A 27,504-nucleotide genomic window follows, 5' to 3' on the forward strand; every position below is an offset into this window, starting at 1 on the left:
ATTCACATTTGGGGCTACAGAGGGAGTGGGGTCTAGCAGAGAATACAACATAAGCAACAGAAAGCCTCAGTTCCTATTCTTTCTCTTCATTACTAAAGGCATAACACAAATTTTATCCCTTGGTACAAAGGAGAAATGTTCCAGTCTGGCGATAACTACTTATAAGATAGCCTAATTTAATGCATGTTAATGTTGTCTGGAATCTATAAAGTAACTAATTATAAGCTATTATTTTTCAGTTAGATTCAAGAGATAATAAAACATAGATTTTTTTAACTCTGTCCTTCCATACAGCTATTTTCTTTTCTTTTTAATATTTTGTTTTAGTTGTAGTTGGATACAATACCTTTATTTTATTTTTATGTGATGTTGAGTATTGAACCCAGGGCCCCACATGTGCTAGGCAAGCATTCTATTGCTGAGCCAAAACCCCAGCCAGCCCCACATACAGCTATTTTCTATTACTGAAAGTTGGTTAAATATGATGAGTTAAATTAGGCATTTTGAGTTCAATATATAATGTTTACCTGGGCTATCAAAGTATTAAATGATGCAGAAATGACATTTTAAAAAGCATTTTTAATTCCAATGAAACCTAGGAAGCAGGTGTGTAAAAGAAGCTTGACCCACTAATAGCCACCCTTATCAGTAATTCAAAGAACAGCTATTTGGCTTCTGAAGTTTTAACTCTCCTAATTCCAGTGTCATTTTCACACAGTCTCATTTTTTTTTGGTTAAATTCATTTTTATGAGAAATTATTAATTATTTTTAGTAGTTAATTTAATATATATATATATATATTAAGGAAAATGGTCATATAAATCTCAGCAAAAGAAAATTATTTAAACTGCTTATTATAATATTCATGTTTTAAAGGGATTAAACATTAAATTTAAAAGTAAGCAGCAAATTATTTAAATAATAGCTAAAAGTTATTATGGCTTATTTTTATGAGTCAAGCACTCTTTAAGCATTTAATTGCATTAAATCATGTAATCCTGAATTGAATATTGAAAATTAGGAACTAACTGGTGATTCTAGTTTTCAAACTGCACTCTTAACTCTCCTTGTCTTAACAAAAACAAAATGAAACCAAAGGAAAAAGATTCTATGGATTCTGCATTATAACCCTACTTCACTTTATTTAGACCTTAACTTCTTATTAGCCTTATATATTATCCTGTGGAATAGAAAATATCTCAGTCTCTGAAAATTATCTTTTTGAAGCTTCTAGACCTATGTGAAAATTAGAGTTCTAAATTGCTATGATGTCATATTGCATATCAAGCTTAGCTAGTCTTTTTTTTTTTCAAACATGGCTTTGTTTTTATTTTTATTTTTTTAATTCTTTTAGTTTTTATTTGAAAAGTAAAAGTGAAAAGAACGGGTTAGAATGGTTGATCCCTCAAGATTTTTACAGTAATAAAATTCTGTGATTCTAAAACCAAATGACAATTAATAAGCATAATTTTCAGTTTTAGAGATACTATTAAAAGAAGAGGTTTTATCTCTGTATATTGATTATTTTATATTTCAAGCAAACCATTTCTAAAGAAGGCATTAAAAATCTGCATTTCGCCCCCCAACACAGAATTTATCAAGCAGAGGCAGCAGTGTGTATCAAAATCAACTAGTAACTTTTTTTCCAATGAAACAAAAGAATTCTGTAGTGGGACAGCCTAAGGTGCCTCCAGAGGCCAAGGGTAAAATCAGAGTGAGAGGGAGAAAGAGTCCAAGGATCTCAGAGGAAAGAAAGTAAGAAGGAAACAGAACTCAAAAAAAGTTCTGAAGCTATTTCTAGTCTGTGCTCTATTCTTCTACTTCTAATGAGACACAAGTGAAGAAACATTTTTGGACATAAGACATAAAACTCAGATTAAAATATGGTACAAAGTTTTAATATTAATAAGCAATCACTTAAATTCAATAAATAAAAATAACTGAATATCAAGAATTCACACAATAAAATAATTATTGAATACTTGTTTTATACCAAACATTCTAGTAAGAACCAAGTCTGTATTTCAAGGTATCCATGTAAAAGTTGGCAATGTTATTAAAGAATTACAATGATTTCTAATCTTCTCCCCATTTTTTACAACATTGATTAAAAATAAGTCAAATTTGTATTCTAGAAGGCTATGGGAAGAGAAAGGAGAGAGCCACTAAACAACAATAAGTTAGCTTTTAAGTGTTGTCTAAATAGCATATCATTTATCTATTTTACATTATTATAAAACAAATTTCTCTAAATAACATTTAATATATACTTCTGAGTTAGACTGAGATACACAAGCTCCTTAGCTACTTCATACTCTGAGCAATTACAAAATTTGGTTCTGTTCACCAAGTTATTGTATTTGTGCATTTTCTCTGTCTATTCTCAATAAGACTTCTCACAGGCAATAAATCCTATTCACAGTAGTAACCTTCACACCTAACATAACACCTGGCACAAGAAAGAGGGTACTTCACTAATGTTTGTATCATGAATGAGCTAATGAATAGTATGTACAGTAAGGAAGAAAACAGGAATCTGATTCATTCATCCATTATGTCAGTAAATGGAATCAGGTTATGGATATCCAGGTTATTGAAAAAAAATCTTCAATAAGTATTTATTGACAAGTCAGGTACAGATGCGTCCATTTCCAGCTTTTGGAAACACTATCAGGAGACATTTACTCCTATAGTCTGAAGCTGGGCCTTGTTAACATATGTAAGTAAGAATTGGACCAGAGAGAAGCATTGTTTTAAAATGGTCTTTGTTAGCCTGGATCTCTGGATGTATTCTTAAGGAACAGAGTTCCATGAGAATCTTTGAATTTTACTCTTTCATTTGAGTGCCAATCTAAAACACGTTAATAGAAGTGTAGTCTGTATCGTCTGAATAATCACATTTACTTAGGTACCATCTACTAATTTCTTCTTCTTTGTCATGTTTGTGATTGTGCTGATTTCAAAAAATCAATTACAGGGAACACTCAATTTTTAAAGCAGCATTTCTCAAGCTGAGGCACATAGAAGTATTCTCAGCAATCTCCCACTCTTAAGTAGAAGAAATACGGCCTTCACAGGTGGTTTGTAAACAGAAAATGATAAGACTTGAGCCTCTGCATCTAGAAAGCAGAGTAGTATGACTTAGTGTTCCTAAGTGTTAGGAATTGTGCTGTGTCCCCCAGAACTACCAATGGTCTGAAAGAAATAATGACTATTTTGATTAAGAAGATTTCTAGCTAAAAAATCAGAAGAAATGAACTTGTTAGTATTTGTCCAGACTTGTCCTTCCAGTTACTCTAGCCTCGGTGAAATCATCATTTGTACCTAACCCAACTTTTGTTAATAAACTCTATCTAATGACAACCACCAAGGTCATAATTTGGTCCCTAAGAAACCGTAGTAGACAACATAATGGGTTGTTGTAACATTTCAGGCCTCAATAGTCTCCCTTTGAGGTAGAGAAACATATTGTAGATTATATGTGTGTGTACAATACAATGATGAGCCTGTAGTAGACTTCCAATAAAGATAACTACTACTTGATATCATGGGTATTATTGCTTCCCACTGCATAAATGTATACTATGACACACAGTGATTTAAGGGGCTGGCCCTGCGTACAAAGATCATTCAGTCATTCATTTACCAAACATTATATGGATACCTATTATTATTCTTTCCAACAGTATACTCTTTTCTACTACACAAGACTGAAGTCAAGTTTATAAATTCTACTTTATAAATTTTTTTTGAGTTGGTTCATGTCAGTCAGAGCTAGACTCCGTGCCTACCTGCTTAATTTTAACCATACTTATATTAGTATATATATTTTTCTTCTTAAGTCCTTCAATCTTCCTGTGTTCCAAGTCCCCAGTGTGTGGGACTTGCATTACTTCCTGCAAATTGATAAATTTTTAATTCTGGATACAAATGGTTAGTAAGAACATATTTCCTTCATAGACAAAAAAAACTCACCAAAAGTAGAGTTGTTAAAAGGGGCTTCAAGGACTATCATTAGTCTGATATCCAAACAAGTTACTCTAAGGGAAACTTAAATAACAAATCTTAAGAAAGTTCTGGCTATTCTGTTAAATGATATATTCTCAACTCCCTGAAAACTTGTTTCTTTCTTTCCCTACTTCTCCTTTCTGCCTCCCCTGGGCACTATTACTGTCTTCCTTTGTTCTTCAAAGCCTCTTTTCCAATGGCAGAAACACCATTCCTCACCCCAGCAATGATTTTGCATATCCACTAAGAGGCAGGGTTTCATTTTAGACTACCCACTGTCCACTCCACACTGCAAAAAGACCTTTCTTATTTTACTGATGACAATTGTGTGCATATGTGTAAGCACACCCTTATGCTCCAAGGTGTGTCCTTATTTATAAACTCTTGCTCACCTGCATTTTAGACACTTACGTCCCACCCTAAGACCTTTTATTTCTGAAGGAGAAGGCCAAAAAGGAACAGAGTATGGAATTAAAAACAATTGCTTATTTCAATTTATGCACATACACAGACACACATGCATGAGTGTCTGTGTGTGTTTTCATTAACAGCTAGGTAGCTCCTGATTATGCTCCCTCCACACTGAAAGCATTCCTTAATGCAGAATTGCCAAATTCACTTATATACAGCTTGATCTCATCATACACATCTCTTGCCTCTGGTTGTAGTTCTTGGAATGAGACCTCTCAATTTGAAGAAGTACCATTTGAAAACAAGATCTTTTTCTCTTCTGCTACTTTCTCCAAGACAGAAAGGCCTTGGAAACACTGGAGATGATAGAATCTGGGGACTCATTAAAATTGCACACACATACAGAGAGAAGCAAAGGGAGTGAGAAATTCAGGGGGCAGAGAGGGATAGATAGTGGATAGGAAATGACTGGAAACTTCTTTTGTGTTTGTTTGGTTTTTGTTTCTTTGTGGTTTTTTGTTGTTGTTGTTGTTTGTTTGTTTGTTTTGTTTTTTGAGACATGGTCTCACTAAATTGTCACAACTAGCTTAGACTCAAAACTCCTGCCTCAACCTCCTTAGCAGCTGGGATTACAAGAGTATCCCACCACACCCAGCCCAGGAAACTTCTATACAGGGAAGAGACTGTTTAGAATCAATGGCCAGCAAAAGAAAGAAAATCCTAAAATATGAATGGGCGAAATCTCAGCCACTGCAGAAGGTCTGGATGATTTCCAGTGACTTGAAGAAAATAACAAGGAGAAGATGATGACTAAGCAGAAATGGCAGCTTGATCTCATCTCACACATCTCTTGCCTCTGGTTGTAGTTCACATCTAAAGAGTTATACTGAATACTCACTTACATTAAGATCTTCCCTCTATTGACCTCCACCCATAGAAGTCAAGGTGGGACTGCAGAACTCTTCAGGCTCCTGGGTAGACTCTCTACCTCTTTCTCCAGACAGTCCCTCTACCATCCCCATGACTATCTGCTTGGGCCTGTTTGGGCTAAAGTTATCACACTTGCTATCCATATCTGACCCAGTCAATTCAACCCTCATCCCTCCAAATACTGAGTACCCCCCTTTTCTGACTGTCTCTTACTACTTCCTGAAACTTTTACACTAAGCCCTTTGGAACATGTGAGCATGGTTATTAGTAACATCTCTCTTATTAAATCTGTTCTCTGAACATTGCTTTTAACCTTTTTTGCTCTAATTGAATCTGAAGGAACTGCTTCTCTGAAGTTCTCTCAAGTGATAGATATGTATACACTCTTTAATCTTTCTATGCATCTGGAATAGAGCTGGAGCTGTATTTGTGCTCCACACTCTTCACTGCTCTATATACTATTCCTCCTCCTCTTTCATAAAGCTCCAGTTGTCCTCAGGGTGTAACCTCTAGCTCCCATTCCTCGTCCCTTGAAGATTTTAGTTTCCAGTTTATGTCCATGTTCTTGACATACATGCATGAATTCTCCAGACGCTCAGGTTCCTGCATTTCTCTCTAGCCAAAGGAATTTTCCTTTTTTCTACCTCATCCACTTGCATGGCCATACTGTAGACTTTTTTTGTTTCCAATAATTATAACCTTCTTCCAGGTTCTCAACTCTAAGCATCTAAACCTCTGATCACCACTTCCTCTCTTGCCAACCTATTCAGCCAACTCCAGTACTCCTTGCACCCGATTCCTAGAATCCATTACTTTTTCAGCATATCCACATTTCTCCAGACTCGGCACAAAATTCTATGTATGCTTTATAATCATTGCATGCATTTTTTTCTATGCATCCTCAGTTCTTTTGTATTTCTCTAGCTTTACCATAAATGGTTGGCTAAACCACATTCTGATTGTCTATAACTGATTATATGTAACTGTCTATGTGATCTCAAACCTAAATGTGACTGAGGAAGAACACACATACATCCTACCTGGACTCCCTTTAATTCCTGATCATGGGCCTCAGGCAGGCCCTTTACGCTACCTGGGAATTACCCCTGCTACCATTAATCACTCTTCCACTATTCTAGATTTTTATTTCACACCTTCTGTCTTCTCAACCTCTGTCATTGCCTCTCCCATCTTCCCTCTTAGCTGATGATCTTGACTCATACTTCACTGAAAAAAATAGAAGCAGTTAAAAGAGAACTTTCACCCCACACCCAGCTCCCAGAACCACACACACCACTTCCTGATCCTTTACTCACATAGCCTTTCTTTCCCTAAATTAGCAGTTTCTAGCAATGGTCCAACTCTCCCTTTCTTGTGCCCTGGCCCTATTGTCCTCACCATCCACTTAAGGATACCAGCCAGTAAGTCTCCCTTCTCTCTTTCTTGAGTCATTAATTTTCTTTCCCTGTTGATGTTCTTCCCATTAATGAAATGAAAATGCTATCACTTCTTTTGTATTGTAGAAAAAAATAAGTCCTCTCTTAATTCCACTTCCCCTTCCAGCTACCTTCCTTATTCTCTCTCTGTCTTTATAGAAAGAGTCCTTAAAGCAGTATTTTGTCTGTGCACTGTCCATTGAAGGAGCCTCAATCCAGAGTTCAACTCACCACTCCACTGAAATTTCTTTGATCAAATAACGAGTGACCACCACAGCCTAAAGCTATCATTCAGTTCCTCAATAGCATTTTAATAGCTGATCATTTCATCCACCTGAAAATATTTTTTTTTTTCCATTTGGCTTCCAAGATAGCCACATTCTACAGGTTTTCTTCCTCCTACATCTCTGGACACCCTTCCCCATTCTCCTTTCTGGCTCCTCATCCTCCTGACCTCTAAAACTTGGAATGCAATGAGGCTCAGCCCCTGAGCCTCTTCTGTTTCTCATAGACACTCACCTGGCACAATGGTTTTGATTACAATCTGTGTACACTGAGTGCACCAAAACTTTTATCTCTAACTAAAACCTCTCTTCTAGACCTCAGACTCATTATCCAATTGCCTACTTGGAGATCACATAGACCAATCAAACACTGTGTTCAAAACGGCCCCAATTATTCCTTTAAACCTTGACACACAGTCTTCTACATCACAGTTCATGAAATCTTAACCCCAACTGTCATCACCACATCCTCTTTTGCTCTCATCCTTCATAAATCCATCAGAAAAATCAGTTTTCCCTTTAAAGTGCACCCAGAATCCAACCACTTCTTACCATCTCTCCTGCCTTTCGCCCTGTGTAAAACACCTCATCTCTCGCCTAAAGGATTATAATAGCATTCCCTGCTTCTGCGCTTGCTCCCATTCAGCCTGAGTGTTACTATTAAAACAAGTCAGTTTGTGTCACTTTGCTAAAAACTGTCTAATCACATCTTTTCTTTTTTTTTTTTTAGCTTTTTAAATTGTTGATAGACCTTTATTTTATTTAAGTGCAGTGCTGAGAATCAAGCCCAGTGCCTCACACACTGCAAGTGCACTTCTGCTGAGCCCCAGCTCCAGCTCTTCTAATCACTTTTTATTCAGAATTAAAGCCAAAGTTCTTAAAATAGGCTACCAAGTCTTACATGACTCAGTGCTGCTTTCTGTCCTCCCCAGTCTCCTCCAACTCCAGGCAGCCTGGCCTCCTTGGTCCTTAAATATGCCACCCTGCTCTTTCTATGGGGTTCTCTCGTCTGTCTTCTAAAGTGTACTCCCCAACAATAGTGTCTCCCATACTTAGCTCCTTTGAGGCTTTGTCTGAGCATCCTATCTACGATGACACAGCTCCCCAAATACTCTCTCCTTCCTTCCTACTGTTTTTTCTCCATTTCTTCATATCATTTATTGCCTTTCCTCATTTTATATCTATATATCTATATCTATCTATCTATCTATCTATATCTATCTATCTATCTATATATCTATATATATATATTGTGTGTGTGTGTGTGTGTGTGTGTGTGTGTGTACGTACCAGGGATTGAACCCAAGGTGCTTAACCACTAAACCACATCCCTAGCACTTTTTATATATTTTATTTAAAGATAGGGTCTCCCTCAGATGCTTAGGGTCTCACTAAATTGCTGAGGCTGGCTTTGAACTCATGATCCTCCTGTCTCAGCCTCCCCAGCTGCTGGGATTACAGGCATGAGCCACAGCACCTAGCCTCTTTTCACATATCTTACCTTTTCTCTTAGTACTTTTCTCTCTCAAGTCGTAAACCATGAGCTACATGAGAGCAAGGTTTTTGCCTAAATCTGTACTGCTCCATTCCCAGTACTAAGACACTGCTTGCTACAGAAGAAACATACAATATATATTTAGATAAGTAGATGTGGGCTGAGGATGTGGCTCAAGCGGTAACACACTCGCCTGGCATATACGGGGCTCTGGGTTCAATCTTCAGCACCACATAAAGAATACAAATAAACATGTTGTGTCCACCAAAAACCGAAAAATAAATATTAAAAAATTCTCTCTCTTTTAATAAATAAATAAATAAATAATAGATACACAAATATTATGCCTAGGATCAGATTGGTTGAAAAAAATGCATAATTATAGTATCTGAAATGTGTTAGGGAGAGTTGTGTGGCTGCCTGGGAATTATGGTCCATGCCTTTCGGTGTAGAGAGTGTTCAAGAGAAATCCCAGAATATAAAGTATTCTGGTCTAATCTGAACCACCACAGAGTACTTTAGAAGATAGCCAAAGAAATAATTTGCATGAAGCAGTTTTAAATAAAAGAAGAGTCACATTTCAAAGATCTTCATAAATCTGTGTAATTGCAAATATGATCAAAACTTTTTAGAGCTATGGACAAGTAGTTAATCAAATGTCTCACTGACCTCATTTTACATCAAATAAATATTAATATTAACACTCAAAATCTAAGTACTGAAAATATAAGACAAGCATTAATCAATCTTAACCCGAATCAGCACTACACAGTATACTGCAAGTTCCAGCATGAATGCACCAAAGAAGGTCAAAGGATAGTACATAATGCAAAAACAAAAGGGCACACAAAGCCAGAACAAACCAAACACCCTTTGCTTTTTCTAAACAAAGGGTCAATAATAAGCATATGGGTAGTTAGCTATGTAAATTATGTATATATCTGTGCCTGATTTAATTGGTTAGACTACTGAATATAGTTCATTTTATGGTCTAATAATTCCATAAATTCAATTCTCTCTCTCTCTCTCTCTCTCTCTCTCTCTCTCTCTCTCTCTCTCTCTTATCTTAGTCTCAGGTTAATAAAATTGGTTTTGTCATTATTTTTAGAGAGGTTCAAACCAGATGGATCCAAATGGTATTTGTGAAAAAAAAGTTTAGTTTCAGAAAAAATATTTCAGTTTAATGCAACCCAGATAAACAGTAACCATTATTAAACTACTATTAAACATAATCTTTCCTATTTTATGAAACTGGCTATGGTAATGCCATTTAATGTTCTGTCATGCCTGTAAGGATCTGTACTATTTTTGCTAAAGCTTAGGTTGAAAATCCATATCAAGAGATTATATTATGGTAATATGGATTGTCATTTTCACTAGTATTTACTGAGTACTTGTTCTGCTAGGCACCTTGCAACCAGATCATTTAATCATCAACACAGGCCCATGACTTCAGTGTTGCTATGGTCATTACAGTTGAGAATACTCAGGCCTAGAGAAATTGATTGCCCAGGATCTCTTACCTGGAGAGTGCAGAAAATGAGAATTTGGATTCCACCACCCATATTTTAACAAGACTTCCAAAAATGTGTTATGGTCTGAGTCATAGTATGTGAGTATATGCTAAAGTCATTGTTGAATTTATCCCTTTGTTATTTTAGGAACAAGAGGCCTAGTATTTTAGGAACATTAGTATTGTCTTAAAAATGGTACATTTACTTCATTTTCTGTTTTTGAGAAAGGAAACATAAGCTTCAACTGATGATTTTGTACCTTTACAACTTAGTGGTAAAAGATCAAGACCAAAACCCAGGACATTTTAAGAAGTATTAATCATTAGTTGGTGTCATATTTGGATTATAGCCAATAAATGCTAAGTGATAGCACTTCATTTTAAAGTCTCTAGAGTGAAACTAATAAATTTAGAGATGATAAAAGTATCTGAAACTTCCAGAGATTTTATTGACTTTTAAACCATCAATACATTTTTATGAAAATGTTATACAATCTATTTTTAATGCTATGATGTTAATCTTGTTTGTAATAGTCTTAGATCATGTGTAATTACTAAATAGATAAAATATTTATAAGTTACATAAATAAAGTAAAAGCTAAGATTTACTCTTTTCTGAAAGTAGAACAAGGTAAATAAATTATGAGTCTAATCTTATAAATAAAAGGTAACAAATATGTTTATAGTCATTAGTAAAAAGAAAAATGAAAACCTGCAGATTTTGGGAGATACTGTGCCAAATTTATGAATTATTTCCATGTCCTTCAAGTTATTACAAGCTACATGATAATTTTGGATTAAATTTTAAAGTTCTCATGGTAGTTATAAGACAAATTTTATAACAAAAAAAAAATTCTGATTCAAATTCAGTTTAAAAAAAATCTTAGCATGCCAACACATGTGATATTTTTGGAAAGCTAGTACAGCCCAGATTGTCTTTCATTGAGAAATACAACAGGGTACAGAAAGTTCTGGTTTGTATGTTACATATCATAATGCTCCTTAGAAACTCAGGCTTAGAAGCAAAATAGAGGATACATTTTCATTGAATATTACACATAATTAGAAATAGCAATACTTTCTCTCTTTTGCCCTCCTGAGTACTTGGAAATTATTTTGTTCTACATTTTACTGGAGTTTTAGGAGAAATCCTGGTGGTGGTGCTCTTTGACTCACAAGTTTTTAAACTACCTTTTATATTAACCTAAGGAGAATAAAGATCTTATATATTAATAATGGTAGATTATTAGTAAGTTTGAGCTTCAAGATAAAGCACACTGCCACTGTATAATTCAAAGGACAGTACCAGATATCTCCTCAAAGAGATAACCTGAAATAGATAAACCTGGACGTGAGAAACAGATGTCTGTGACTCTGAGAATAATCACTTAACCATCTGTGGGCTCAGTTTCTGCATTTGTAAACTTGTGCTAACCCTTAACTCATACCTTTATTTTCTCAGCTGATGGATAAAATATCATGAAAAGCCCCAGCATGAAACCTGATACAAAATAGTTAATTATTTAATATTATTCACTTTATGTCCAAATCTGTTTAATTAATACACATTCCTGAATAGTAATAATAAAGACCCAACACCAGACCTATAGACTATACCTACTAAATTCAGGTGATTAGAAAAATCAATCTCATAGTTTGTATAGAGGTTTTGATTTTTCTGATTCTTAGTGACTCATACCCAGAAATTGCAAATAGAATGCATACCCCTTAGAAAGTCCTTTACCATCTGGGTACAGTGGTGCACATCTGTAATCACAGCAACTCAGGAGGCTGAGGCAAGAGGATCACAAGTTTGAGGACAGCCTCAGCAACTCAGCAAGAACCTAAGCAACTTAGTAAGGACCTAAGCAACTTAGTGAGATCCTGTCTCCAAATAAAAAATAAAATAAAAAGAAGGGGCTGGGGATGCGGCTCTGGGGTAAAACACCTCTGGGTTCAACCCTCAGTACAAAACAAAAACAAAAACAGAAAAATATCTTTTACCATTTCACAATTTAACTTGCATTGCAACCAGGGATGTAAGTATTGTGCATATTGTTATTCCACTTTCTGAATTGAAATGACTTTGCAAAAGTGTGAGACTCCAATTTGAGCCTGTGGGATATAAATTTTGCAAGGATTTTATAATATCATATTGAGTTCTCAGAATAATAAAAGTTCTTGTTTACAGTGACATGTTAGTGGATTGGCGGCCACTACAAAAGAAAAAAAAATGGCCTATTAGCAACACCTTGAGCTACCTTAAAAAGTTAGGTTGATCTATAAATTTGATAAAAGTAAGTATTTACTACCAAAAGAGTATCGTTTCTTAAAATAACCTAAGACCTTTTGCAAAATTAACACGTTTGTTCTATTTGAAGGTGAAGTAAACATAGTTTGAAATGAGATTAGCTTCATTTATCTTGGGTTCCCTTTTTTGGCATTATTTATGAAATTTTTGCCCTAAATGAGCAAATAGCTTCATGGTCCACTCTCTAGTATATTTTAAGGTCAAATTGTTTGAGATTTTATTTGACCTACAAGTTATAAAGCTAAACTGTTACTGTTTCATGATGTGAGTATAAGACACAAATCTGGGTCAGAGAAAAAGGATTTTTAATTCATAGCAATAGCAGCTGCTTAGCATCAGCACTGTCTTATACCAGTTCCCTATGCCCTTCTTCCACCAAAGCTAACTTGGTGGACACAAAGGACCAATGATGGGTGCCTGTGCGTGACAGCAGTGATCTTGGGGGATTCAGGCAGCCTGCTTTGTGTCTAAGAGGGAGGTGTTGCTAATCCCTCAATTCCTCACTGCAGGCATCACCCTGAGAAATGGCCCAGATGAAACCCAGGCCCAGGCCTTTTATTCTTGTTATCTCCAAGAATATCTGCAGGAATGCTCAGGGTCACAGCAGGATGCCTTTCTCAAGGGCAAATAGCTCTCAACATTTTTTCATGAAAAGAGACACACTCTCCTAAAGGATGAAAAGTATTGCTATCAGTGACAATGTTTTCCATGCCAGTGATTCTCAGGAGGTGCAAGAGATGTTCTGTACCCTTTGTAAAATTAGCCTCCAGATGAGATGACCTTGATACAGCCACCTCACTATTCTGGGCATTTGTAGCAAGTTTGGGGGAAAAGGGAAGTGCCATAATCATATTTTCATTTTAGAAAGATCACTCAAGACAGTATAGAGAACTGTCCAGAATGGATAAGACAGAGCTAATTAAGGAGGCTATGTTGACCACGTTGGTAAGTGACCATGAGGTGAGGAGAATCATAGAAGAAAAACCCCCTGGCTACAGGAAGGAGATGAGGGATAAGGAGCAGTTGGGTTGGAACTGACCTATTAGAGGATAAACTAGAGGGTAGGAAATTGGGAGAATAAGTCTGGGGATAAGAAAAGACCAAGTTAAGCTTTTGAAATGTCACATTGGAGAGATTTAATAAATTTGGTGGCTTATAAATTAAATATAACTGGGCTGAATATATACTGGGATATAGAAATAAGCATTCTATAGATGATTTAGAATCAAATAATGGAATTTACCTCCTATTAACATAAAATTGGCCAGGATTCTTTACTTCTCAGTTAGATCTCTGTCAAACACACACACACACACACACACACACACACCAAAAAAAAAAAATTGAGCAAAATGTAGAAAACACCAGGGTCCTCTAGATAATTTATGGTATAAAAGTCTTACTCCAAAATGGCACGAAAATATTAATATTATTGAAAGCAAATAATATAAAAGTATATACTCTAAAGTATTTGTTCAATAGATGTGATGAAGGAACAATTCAAATACTTCATTTAAACCAACACAGTAGTTTCAGTTTTTCTCATTATAACCCACATTTTCAAATTAGCTCAGGTAAAAAGGAAGAAAATTTTTGATTTTATCCTTTTATTTCTCTACCTCAAATTTTTCACCACCAGTTACTCCTGAGTAAAATGCACATTTAACAGAAAAGGAAAGAATTCAGACCTAGATTACTAGAGGATGATAAATGAGGAGTAAAACGTTTTTGGTTCATTTTTCAACTGAGGATGGTCCAGATCATTTTATAGGGAAAATGATATTCAATTGTTATTTTTGATCTGTCTACTTTGCCAACAATATTAACTCTAGAAACAAACATCGGATGCTTGAAAAGTTAGTAAGAGTCAAAAATGGGGTTGCATAAGACCAAGTCCTTGGTACCAGGAAATTCAATGAAAACAAAAAATAGCCTTGGGCTCTGAGTCTAACTCTGGAGGGCTGCTTTTGCATTGCTCTGATGCTGTGCAGAGCCACCACCACCTCTTACCTGGTTGCAGGTATTAATGTCGATACCCCCCTTCAGATACTCCACGACTTTGTCCAGGTTGCCTGCTCTGGCAGCACGCAGGAAGCTTGCATTGCTGTCAGACTGTGGGGTAGAAGAAAAGACCTCTGTGAGTGATGGATAAAGTGAAAACATCCCATTCAGAAAGGCAAGAATGTTTATACTGCAAGTCAGAAAAAAAAAATTTAATACTAACTTTAAAACATTGAATATCATTCACAGTAAAAGGTAACAACTTCACAATATTCCTAGATGTTGTTTAAGAATATAAAAGTCATTGGGAAATATGCTCTGCTATATTAAAGAGTATAAAAGGACATTAAAATGAAAATTATTATTGCTTTATTCCAAATCTTCAACCACATTTAAAAATGAACTTATACTGTTCCAAAAACCACTATTACCGTTTATTTTAGTGTCAGGATTTGAATGACTTTATATTAAGCCTAGTGTCGAGTCAAAAAGAATCAGAGAAATTAAAAAGGAAAAAAAAAAAAAGAGGAGAACCTGGGTTTCTTTCTGTCTGTCTTTTTCTACTGTCAGTTTTCAGATGGGTCTGCCAAAGAACTGAGTATAGGTCACTGAAGAGTCATCAGTCCTCATTATCAGAGAATAATAGAAAGCTCCAAGGGTGCTTTGAAGGAAGGGGATAGCATTCCTTGGCAGGTATGGACTGGGCTGATGCAAATTCTATGATTCCTGTGATTTTGGAAAAACATGACTAAATTCAAACCAGCTGACATAATACCATCTCTTGGTAAAGACAATCGCTCTGGATGGAGACTGCTTTTAAAAAAAAAAAAAAAAAAGTTTTTCATCTTCCCACACTCTTGAAAATCTGATACTGGGAGAATCAGCTGAATTCTCCTGAAAAGTCCTGAGAAGAGTTGTTCCAGGGACAGAGCTACAATCCCCTCAGCTTGATTAATAAGCCCAACTTTTAACCTTTAACATAATACTGACGATCAATTTTTGCTAGGGTCCGGGCCCCTTGCATAACTACTATAATATTTCTTGTGATAGAATGTCACACGAAAGAGAAAATGGTAGCATGAAGAGGAATCTAATTTACACATTTGGAAGTGAGATGAGGCTTTGATGACTCTTACTGCCTTCTCCTCCCTGGGGTACCCTGTCTCCCTCTGTGGAAGCCTGTGCTTTGCAAGGACTCTCAGCACACTCTGTCAGAGCTATTTATTTATGATTTGTGGTGATGTACAGATAGAGAAATGAAAGTATTTTCTCTGGGAGTTTCAAATATGGGATTGCTTGCATACTGCTAAAATGATTTACACATGGGAAGATTGAAAAGCCCTAGGACTAAATAACCTCACATTTAACCCAAACACCACAATGGCTTGTAGGCTTACAAATCAGAGATATTTATTAAGAGTTGAAAGATGTGATGGAAATCTACACATCCAGAGTTCATGCTCTGATTCTTTAGAAATGTATCATGGTGTGATTAATACTAAAAAAGTGTTGTTCTCCCTCCCCACATCCCGGCGACACCTCACGCTTCATCCTTCCTGAAAGCTGTGCCCCTGGCAGAGTGCCCTAAGTAGATCTGCAATGCTGCAGTGACTGAATTGTGACTCATCATAAAATGTGTAATCTATGAAATTATTTTGCTGTTTGCAGCAAATGCTAAATTCCAGGAGGTTTCTTGCCATAGGCCTTACAAGTGAAAGGGCTATGTTACACCAACATCTCACGAAAAAATCTTATCTTTTCACTATAAGACAATACAAATAAAATAATACTATGTCACAGGTATAAAATATGAAAGTATTATTCCTGCATGAACAGGTTTATTTCCAAAACAAATCTATGTGCAACATATTAAAGGTTGTTCCTAGAAAGGACTTCCAATTTGTACACAAATAATTATAGGTACCACTTATTGAGTGTTTACTGTGGGCCTAGAATAAAGAAATCATATGCATTAAATTATCAATACTCACAGGAATATTAAGAAGAAAGAACTAATATTATGCTCATTTATTAAGTGAGGGGAGAGGTTTGGAATGTTTCCAGTATCACTGATTGATTCCGTGGAAGATTTAAGATTTAATTCATGCTCATCAGACTGGGAGCTAGAAATCTCTTTGCTATTCTGTCCCCACTCTTCCAAAGTATCAAAGCAGATGTTACCACGGATTCCTGACTTATGAGCAATAAATGTTTCATTTGGGTTGACCACACTACACCCTCTGTCTACATATTCATTCTGTAAATCACAACACTAGCTATATAGAATGCCTCAGGTAGAGAGAGAATTCTAAGCTGCCATCTCTACCTTCAAATCTATGGGCCATCTACGTGCAACTAGAAAAATCTAGTTGACTGAGATAAACTATCTTGAAACTTATTCATTTGGGAATGAGGAAAGAAATGAAAAAGTAGCTACCATTTGAAAAAGACATTTCTCTCTTTCTCACACTCTCTCTCCACATGCCTAACATACCCAACCTTAGCATAAGAAAGTCAAATAGAGGGAAAGACTAACCCCAGTGGGATGAAGAGACACCTAGAGACACCACTGCAAATCCCTAGAGGGGCTGCAGGGGCTGCAGGCATCGTAGAGCAGCACCCAATACACCCTCTTTGAACTTCCTAGGGATAGGGTAGATAGGTAGGACTGCTTTTGCTGATACATAGTAACTAGACATTTTTTTAAAACTGTTTTTCTCTTTTCTGAATCAAACCTTTATAATGTGAATGCAAGTCAAATAGTTACAGCTAATCCCTGGAATTTCAGCAAACAATGTTCCCAGTGTTCAGGAGGGGCTAGACCCAACGGAAAAGTAATATCCCAGCCATCCTGCCAGGGACCTCTTCTGCAGTTGAGTCAGAGTATACTTTGGTGCACAATGAATTCTTCTAGAACCCCATTAAGGGATTTAGTTTTCCCAAAGTGAGAAAATGCATTAAATGAAAATGTTATTGTAAAATGTTTCAAGAATGTGGATATTGTGGATGAAATTAAAATGAGGTTTCAAAATTTATACATGAATTGATAACATTGTGGTCAAACCTGTCTTCTTACATAGAAATCTACATTCCTCTCCCCCTTTCACATAGACACACACACACATGCTGCCTGCCCTACAATGAGGTCAATCCGTGATTAAAGTTCTTGACAAAAGAGCTTTGGATAAACAGTTAAACAGTTTGGTTATCTTTACTCAATAAAGAGCTGAAAGAAACTCAGATGCTCAGATGGAGAGAGGTGCAGTAGTGTTCACCATTCTATATTTCCCTCTGATTATAAAAAAAAGTTTTTAAATCAAGAATGAGGAAGGGGAAAGTATGTTTTCAAACTACCATTTTCTTTGCTCAGCCAGGAGATTTCGCCTTTTAAAATCTTTTAAGACGAGGCAACAGCAGTCAATACCTTTGGGAGAAAGTTTCAGACAAATGTAAAACTAACCTCTCTCTGCTTTGCTGCTTTTACGACCCTCAAACCCTAAAACCAATTGTGCTTACGCCTATTAAGTCTGACTCTGGACAAGGAATTCAAATGCCAAGTCCTACCTATTTTAATTTGCAACAGATGGAAGCCGTTAAAGCTTGCTCTTTACAACCTTAGTGTCATATCTAAAGCCAAGAAAGAAAAATTTCCTCTTAAAATTTTTCAATTTTGTACTTTTGACACAATTTTGTACTTTTCTTTTTCCCTTTCTTTCTCTCTTCTTTTTTAAAAAGTCTGAATGTTAGAAAAGTAGAAAAACTTTCTTAGCCCCCAGCAGGAGGGACTTGAAAGGCAATGAGGGACACGCATATCCTGGAAACACCTATCCTAAAGGGGCACACTCACAGGTATCTGAGTTTGCTACAAGGGTTTTTAAATTTTATGCTTATATTTCAATAGTAATGGAATAAAGAAAATGAAAGCATATTCCAGTTCATCTAGATGGCTACCCTAAAACAGAGAACAAATATATGATTTGGGTATATGCATTTGTGTTTATAATTCAGTGCATACATAACAAGTGAAGTATAAGTGGCATTCAGAGGCATAATATGCCAAAAGTTTTGCTGTAGTGCAGAGAGGGACATGGCAAGAATGGTGAAAGCATGATAAACCAAGAGTCTGAACAATAGCAAGCAGCAGCAAGTTCATGTCCAATTAATATGTGGCTCAGATGCTCTTTGCATGATCCTGCATGCATTGTTGTAGAAAATCCACAGTGAACATTTTTCAGGTTTAGATTATAGCTTTTAATTCAATTTTAGCTTTTACTGAATTCAGTAACCATCATCTCTATCACAATACCAGTTTCATCTCCAATAGAGCTTTAAAAGATTATCAAATACCATGCCATTAAAATGGACACTAGCAAATCCCTTTAATAGCTCTAAGTTTTATTATCCTGAAGTAGGAAATAAAACTTTAAACTTATTAACAATAGTTTCTACATGTTTACAAAACCAGGTATTCTTTTTATTGTCTTCATTGAAGTCAAATTCAGAAACATTAAATTAAATGTGGAACTCTGAGGTCATATCTTTTTATTATGACACCCAGTATCTGTGAGTCAGTTTTAGACATTTTTATCCACTGTATTTAATTGGTGTCGTTTACTTGAAGACTATTAGTAAAGTTTAATTGCTAGTAAAAATTGTTTTATAGTAGTATGAGAATTTTTGTGTAGTTTGTGTTTTTAATATTTAAGTTACCACTGTAAATAAAAATAACACTGGAGGTCGTAAAAGGCTTGCATGCTTTCAAAGGGATCGATGCATTATTCAAGTTTGAGAGGCACTTGTCTTAAGTGTGAATCTCCCAGGAGTCTAGGAGCCTTTTCAGAAGGAAGCAGAACACTGGGTTATGGCGTACTCTCTGAAACTATTTGCTGGCTGATTAACCTTAAGTAAAGCACATGTTCCTGTGGAATCTGAGGAATTCACTTATTTCCTTAGGAAGTAAGTAGCTATTCCTTTGTAGGCACACACCTGTAATCCCAGTGACTCCAAACACTGAAGCAGGAGGTTTGCGAGTGACAAGCCAGCCACAGCAACTTAGTGAGGCCCTAAGCAAGTTAGAAAGATTCTGTCTCTAAATAAACTACAAAAAGGGCTGTGGATGTGACTCAGTGGTTAAGCTCCCCTGAGTTCCATCCCCAGTAAAAATAATAATAATAATAATGATCGACTTTCGGGAAATTCCTGAGTCATCTGATCTTAGCTTTTATGGTCTTACAAGTTTCCATTTTCTTATCAAAAAAAATAAACATACTTTCTAGAATTGCTAGATGGATTAGTATGATGATTTAAAGGAACTGAACCCGATAGAGGCTCAGAAGACACTTACTGAGCTTGTTTTATTTTTGTGGGTTTTCTTGTAGGGTATAAATGCCAAACGACAATAGCAAATCAATCATAGATACAGACACATGATCTTCAAATGTGAAGGGTGTTGGCAGTACTCTCTTGCAAGCAGGTCATAACCAAAATAGAGGACTTGAAGATACTCCGTGGTGTAGAGATGTGAAAGGACAAAAAGAGAACCAGAATGGGTAGGGTCTGTCGCCAGCGCTGATGCTGAGGATTTTGTAGAGCAGGACATCTGAAGGTTTTTATTATATAGTCATGCTTTTGTGTACGGACTACTAGATTGTTTGATTAATTCAGCTCTTTCAGTAGCTTCAAAGTGTTATTGCTACTTTATCAAAAATCAAAAATTTGGGAACAATCAAAAACTGCATGGAATATTTTATGTGCCAGAAAACACTTCCTACCATAAGATCCACTGATAATTTCTATTCAGCTGCTACCAGTAATAAAAACTCTATAAACCCCAAATTTATACTTTCCAGTTCAAGCATGCAGATGGATGACCCTACATTTCTAGGGTCACAAACAGGTCTGTGAATTGCACTCGGGCAGATTATTGACAGGTGCTCTAATATTCAGAGTTAATGCTAAGAGCCAAAAGAGTGTTCTTAATCCAATGACCTATGTGTTAAGAAAACTGGATCAAACATAAAAGTAAGCCCAATAATCACTTTAGATAAGGGGGAAAGGCAGAGTAAATTCAGATGTTTGCATTTTTACTTCTAAAATGTAACATTTGAGATAATTCTAAACACAGAAAATTGAGAATTAAAATCAGAACAATATCTAAGTTTCAGTAGAAAAATTCCTCTTGCATGTTAAGTATCTTTGTTCTATTAGATGACTTAAAATTTTCATTTTTATATAGACAATGACTTTTCTTTAACTCAGTATTACATGTTGACATTGATCTTTGCTAGCGTACTAGATAAATCACTTTACTCATCAATGCTTTCCTTACAATACCAGCCACAAAAAGTAAGAGCCACCTATAACATACCAGTTCTATCCCTTTCAATGCTAATGCATTATTTTGCAATACCATATGGAGATTTAAGAATCCCCTATACAATTTTTAAGCTTTGAAAGATATTATATAGCAGTAGGAATGACAATGTATGAACCATAACTTCATGTATCATTGATCTCACAAAGAGAGTACTAATCAAAACAAGTTAGACACACACAAAAAGACATCTTTTTATTCCACTTACTAAAATTTAAAAAATGGACAAAACTAACCTATAGAGTTAGAAGTCAGAATAGTTTCTGGGAGCTAGTTTTACCCTCTAGTTCTGAGAGTTGCTCAAGAATTGTGTATGTTGTGAGCAATATCAGGATGAACATTTATAATTTATGCATTTTTCTGTATATTTGCCACATGTAAATTAAAGATTACTTTAAAAAGATAGTAACCCTAAGAAAAGTAAGGTATTCCTAATTCATACAATGTGACAAAAATTCACCAAAGAGTAAACTAACTAAAAATCAGTATGCAAAATCAGTATCTTTTTCTCATACTAGAGACAATTTTTCTGATACAGACTATTTACATTCTGCTAGACCTTCAGTGAAAACTGTACTGCATAGATTAAAGTAACCACACAATCTAAAAGACAATGAGGATTACCAAATACACACAATTTGGTTCTTTGGCTTAAAAAAAAAATGTTCACTAAGCATCAAACCATTAGAAACTTAGTAATTAATTGCTAACATCCATTGAATCTGTATTTATAAAAGGTTCACGATTCTATTTGATCATACATGAATTATTCTCTTCATGTAACATTAACAAGTTTATTCTACCTTAATTATGCTTCACAAATATTATACAAATAATACATCCCTGGTCTTCAAAATATTTATTGCAAATCCAAGAAGACCAGCTCTGATTCAGAGATCTCAGTTCAAATCTTCTGGAATAAATTTAAGTGAAGTCATTTGTCAGAGACAATTTTATACATGAAAAAATTTCAGGACACTTACTTTTCTATGGTACTCGCTTTTCTACATTCAATCAAAATATTAATAATGTGACAATATTCTTCCTGAATGAATGAAAATTACTACCATGGAAACACACAAACACACACACACACACACACACACACACACCCCACACAGACTTCAACTAGTAGAGAAAATACAAACCAACCCACCAGAAAAGATTGTAGTAATGTACATTTAATGACTTTATACTCATATTCCCTATATTTTGAAATTTTAGAGGGTATTTATGTATTACACACATACATACATATACAATCATTTTTAGAGAATAAAAGTACAGAAGAAATATGAACTCTTCAGCTGCGATTTCATGGCACAAGAAAAGTATAACTCAAAAAGAATCTTTGTTTTGCTGACATTAATTTGGCTTTATCAAACCTATTGCCAATCTCATTGCTAAAGATTTGTAACCATGAGGCATACCAGAACTTTCTCTAAAATAAGAACTTTCACAAAGATGGCTGGGTAATTTCCTAAGTGCTTACAATATATCTTGCCCTATTGAACTTTAGAGAGAATTTCAAATTTAAGCAGCTTCTCAGAAGGCAGAAGATCAATAGATTTTGATTGCTTGTATTTTAGGCACTATGACTCCAAATATCTCCAGAACTCAAAAGTTCCATCACCAAATACATGTCAATATTTTCTGACTTTGAATGGGAAAATGTAAGTTTGAAGATGGAAATATTTGTGGTTCATTTTACAACATTTATGAACATCTAAGAAAATTAGGGTAATAAAGGAAACATTTTTCTATAGGTATAGGTCAGATGTTAGAATAAGTAAAACTTGAATTTAGGTTCATCTTTAAACCTAAGTTAAAGAACTTTGCTATTTGATACCTCAGATTTTTTCAAGAGATAGGCATCTTTTAGAGGCCCCAGTTAATGAACAAATTTAAGGCATTATTACTTTAGTTAGGTAGGCATCTCAGTGATTGCTTTAATCACTGAATTATTTAGCAACAGTTAATATTTAGCAACAGTTAATATTCACATATTACAGTTAATATTCACATATCACAGTTCCAGAAAATGGTATATTATTTAGGGAACATGATTCCATCACTTTTGTTGCTGGTTTTTCTTAAAGTATAGATGTGGCATCCTGATTTCATTCCATATGCAACCCCTAACAGTAATTCTTGAACCGATATATTTGCAAAGTTCTACCTACATTTTATCTTCATAATGGTGACCATGCAAAAGCAATTAAATATTACATAAGTCGTATGCTGAAGGCTGAGGATATAGCTCAGTTGGCAGAGTGTTTGCCTTGCATGCACAAGGCCTTGGATTCAATCCCAGCACCAAAAACAAAAAAGTCCCATGCTAAATACTATGGTTTCCCTATAATATTATATAATATTTTCAGTACCTAAAAAATATGGAAATCTGTATTTCACATATTAACAATAAATATAATGGAATTTAGAGGTCCACATTCGACATTTAATAATACAAATCTATGTTCAATCGAATTCAATTCTAAACAGTTCTCAATTGTTGCTTTAGTATCTCTAACTGGTATTAGTTGTGTGGATGATAAGGAAAATACTATTTTTATATGCAATACATATCCCAGACCTAATGTTGCTACTAATATCCAACTAGCTGGACATTTCTTGAGAATGTTCCACCTACCCCAGAATGCCTCAAATGAATACAGGCCAAAACATGGAAGAACTTATCAAACTTTCATATCGTGTACACGAATTTACAAAGGAATTTCCTTTTGGATCATCACTGATCTTAAAAAGAGTTGAATAATAACCAACTATGACAACATTTGGGTCAGGAGGAAAAAGACAGAGCTTTGAAATCACTTCATAACAGTGATTCATTTCATTCCTTAAGAAATCTCTGCACATGACTCACAGTACAGTCATGGGAGGGGGAGAGTGGAAGTTCACCAGATTGGACAGAGGGGAATGGAGGGAAGAGAGAGGGGACAGGAATGGCAAGACAGTAGCTGCATCTCATGTACACCCACAAGAATGGAAAGTTATACTCCATGTATGTGAAATACGACAAAATACATTCTACTGTCATGTACATTTAAAAAGAACAATTTTTTTTAAAGAAAGAGGCAAAAAAGAATTAGGAAAAAAAAAACAAAAGAAAGAAATCTCTGCAAAACTCCTCGTTCCCTAATTAATCCAAGTGTTAAAATATTAAGGACATTAGGGGAAAAGATATATTAGAGTTCATCCCATTGTATTACTTAAGGATCAGGATAAAAGAACCTGAATTAAGTTTTAATCTCCTTTTAAGGCTTTTAGAACTGTCAGGATATGAAAAAACAAACCCAACCAAGGGAAAATATCTCTCATCAATTTTTTATTTCTGCTAGGCATCCTACAGTGTTAATTTTCGATTGCCCCCCCTTGAGGTAGGCCCTGCATTTTTACCCCATTGGTCTGATTATTCTTCAGCTCCAGAGACCATCTGCTAAGAAGCAGACATCACTCAATCAGAAGCAGCTTCCTGACACAGCACAAATGAGGCACTGACCATACCCCAGGAACCACATGCACTAAAAAATAGATAGGTGCTTTAGCATAGAATTATTTAGGACTGAATAAAAAAATCAATTCTTCAAATGAAAGCTTCTCAATTTGGTTTGTTTTATAATAAGACCTCTCTTTTAAAAGAACTTGAATATATTTTTCTATTTTGATACATTTCCTAACATTGTTGATTTTATTTGGCCCATCAAGATGCACATGGAAATATAGAAATTCTTTTGCTTATTACAACCTACTACACAGTTATAATTGTCAGTCACATTGATTTTTTTTTGCTAGGGCATATCTCTTAATTACAGTTGAACAACCACACACGATAACAACCTCATTTTATTTGTTTAAATTTAATTCTGAACTCATCTACCCATTGATTAAATTAGAGTGAATGTATCACTCAATTTACATTTTCATTTTCACTTTTTCTAGCATATAGGTTTTGCAATATTAACATCTATTCCAAAATAATATAAGAATTAAAGTCTATTATTTTCTAATATCTTTTCTTGTCCCAAGGCAATATTTTAATTTTGGGGAATAATAGGCTCAAGAACTCTGCTTATGCCACCCTTGGAGTTTCTACTTCTTTTTGAAAAGTCTTTCTAATTACTGGGTATCAAGAATTCTAGCGTGATAATTATGTTGTTTATTAGAAATCATTTGTGTATCTCTAATCCTTTCATTAAATTGTCATCCAGAAGATGTAGAGAGTCCATTTTTTCTAATGTACACATAATTTTTGAGAATGTTTCCATTTACCCCATTTTTCAAAGTACGTGGGCACAAAAGGTCATGCACAGCTCCCAGATTCTTTTGCACATCTGTGATGAACTCCATGGACACAGAATATAAACAATGATCTTTATTTTATTTACTTATTTTTGGTACCAGGATTGAAACCAAGGGCACTTCACCAATGACCCACATCCCTAGCCTTTTTTTTTTTTTTTTTGGTATTTTATTTAGAGACAGAATCTCACTGAGTTGCTTAGGGCTTTGCTAAGTTGCCGAGACTGGCTTTGAATTTGCAATCCTCCTGCCTCAGCCTACTGAGCTGCTGGAACTACAGGCAAGCACTCCCAAGCATGGCATTAAACAATGACTTAAGAAGGCAAAATTTCAACTCTGATAAGTCAGCATTATATAAATTCAGTATGTTAAATAATTTTATTTGCCTTTTTTATTTGTCTTTTTATAATTTTTAATTCTAATTTGTTATTATGACAGCAGAATGTATTCCAATTCATATTACATATGTAGAGCACAGTTTTTCATCTCTCTGCTTGCATACAAAGTATATTCACACCATTTGTGTTTTCTTCATACATGTACTTAGGGTAGTTATCTCCAATTCATTCAACTAGCTTTTTTTACCCCCTTGTCTCCTCCCTCCCACTCCTTCCCCTTTGCTGTATCTACAGTTTGTCTAATCTTCCCATGCTCCGCCCCCATCCCCACTATGAATCAGCCTCCTTATATCACAGAAAACATTCAGCATTTGGTTTGGGGCTTGGCTTACTTCACTTAGCATTATATGCTCCAACTTCATCCATTTACCTGCAAATGCCATAATTTTATTCTCTTTCACTGCTGTGTAATATTCCATTGTGTTTATATACCACATTTCTTTATCCATTCACCTACTGAAGGGCATCTAGATTGGTTCCACAGTTTAGCTATTGTGAATTGTGCTGCAATAAATATTGATGTGGCTGTGTCCCTGTAGTATTCTGTTTTTAAGACCTTTGGGTATATAAACCAAGGAGTGGGATAGTTGGGTCAAAAGGTGGTTCCATTCCCAGTTTTCCAAGGAATCTCCATATTGCTTTCCATATTGGCTGCACCATTTTGCAGTCCCACTAGCAATGTGTGAGTATGCCTTCCCACCCCATCCTCGCCAACACTTATTGTTTTTTGTTTTTTTTTATTATTATTATTTTTTATTGTTGGTCGTTCAAAACATTACATAGTTCTTAATACATCATATTTCACAGTTTGATTCAAGCGGGTTATGAACTCCCAACTTTACCCCGTATACAGATTGCTGTATCACATCAGTTACCCTTCCATTGATTGACATATTGCCTTTCTAGTGTCTGATGTATACTTATTGTTGTTTGTATTCTTAATAGCTGCCATTCTGACTGGAGTGAAATGAAATCTTAGAGTAGTTTTGATTTGCATTTCTCTACTTGCTAGAGATATTGAACATTTTTTCATGTATTTGTTGATTGATTGTATATCACCTTCTGAAAAGTATCCATTCAGTCCCTTGGCCCATTTATTGATTGGGTTATTTGTTTTTTGGAGTTTAGCTTTTTGAGTTCTTTATATACCCTAGAGATTAGCGCTGTGTCTGATGTACAAGTGGTAAAAATTTGCTCCCAAGCTGTAGGCTCTCTATTCACCTCACTGATTGTTTCTTTTGCTGAGAAGTTTTTTAGTTTGAATCCATTCCATTTATTAATTCTTAATTTTAATTCTTGTACTATAGTAGTCTTGTTAAGAGAGTAGGGACCTAATCCAATATGATGGCGATTTGGGCCTACGTTTTCTTCTATTAGACACAGGGTCTCTGATTTAATTCCTAGGTCCTTGATCCACTTTAAGTTGAGTTTTGTGCATGATCAGAGATAGGGGTTTAATTTTATTTTGTTGCATATATAATCATCTCAATAGACACAGAAAAAACATTCGACAAAATACAGTACCCCTTCATGTTCAAAACACTAGAAAAACTAGGGATAACAGGAACATATCTCAACATTGCAAAAGCAATCTATGCTAAGCCCCTGGCCAACATCATTCTAAATGGAGAAAAATTGAAGGCATTCCCTCTAAAAGCTGGAACAAGGCAGGGATGCCCTCTTTTACCACTTCTATTTAACATAGCTCTTGAAACACGGGCCAGAGCAATTAGACAGACAAAAGAAATTAAAGGATACAGAAAGGAAAAGCAGAATTCAAATTAGCACTATTTGCCTACGATATGATTCTATACCTCGAAGACCCAAAAAAATGCCACCAGAAAACTTCTAGAACTAGTAAATGAATTCAGAAAAGTAGCAGGATACAAAATCAACACCCATAAATCAAAGGCATTTCTGTATATCAGTGACAAGTCCTCTGCAAGGGAAATGAGGATAACTACCCACTTACAATAGCCTCAAAAAAAAAAAAAAAAAAAAGGAAAAAAAACTTGGGAATCAA

General features: G+C 35.3%; 1 protein-coding gene across 50 annotated transcripts in view; it reads right to left on the minus strand.

The window, feature by feature from the left end:
• Positions 1-27,504, minus strand: part of Ank2 (ankyrin 2) — a 636,862-nt gene that overhangs the window by 177,913 nt on the left and 431,445 nt on the right. For all 50 annotated transcript variants that reach the window (XM_078021790.1, XM_078021757.1, XM_078021763.1 and 47 more), the window contains one exon: positions 14,400-14,501. In XM_078021790.1, the coding sequence (XP_077877916.1) occupies positions 14,400-14,501 (102 nt within the window). The remainder of the gene's footprint in view (positions 1-14,399; positions 14,502-27,504) is intronic.

Source organism: Ictidomys tridecemlineatus, chromosome 9 (assembly GCF_052094955.1).
Source record: "Ictidomys tridecemlineatus isolate mIctTri1 chromosome 9, mIctTri1.hap1, whole genome shotgun sequence".
Classification (NCBI taxonomy): domain Eukaryota; kingdom Metazoa; phylum Chordata; class Mammalia; order Rodentia; family Sciuridae; genus Ictidomys; species Ictidomys tridecemlineatus.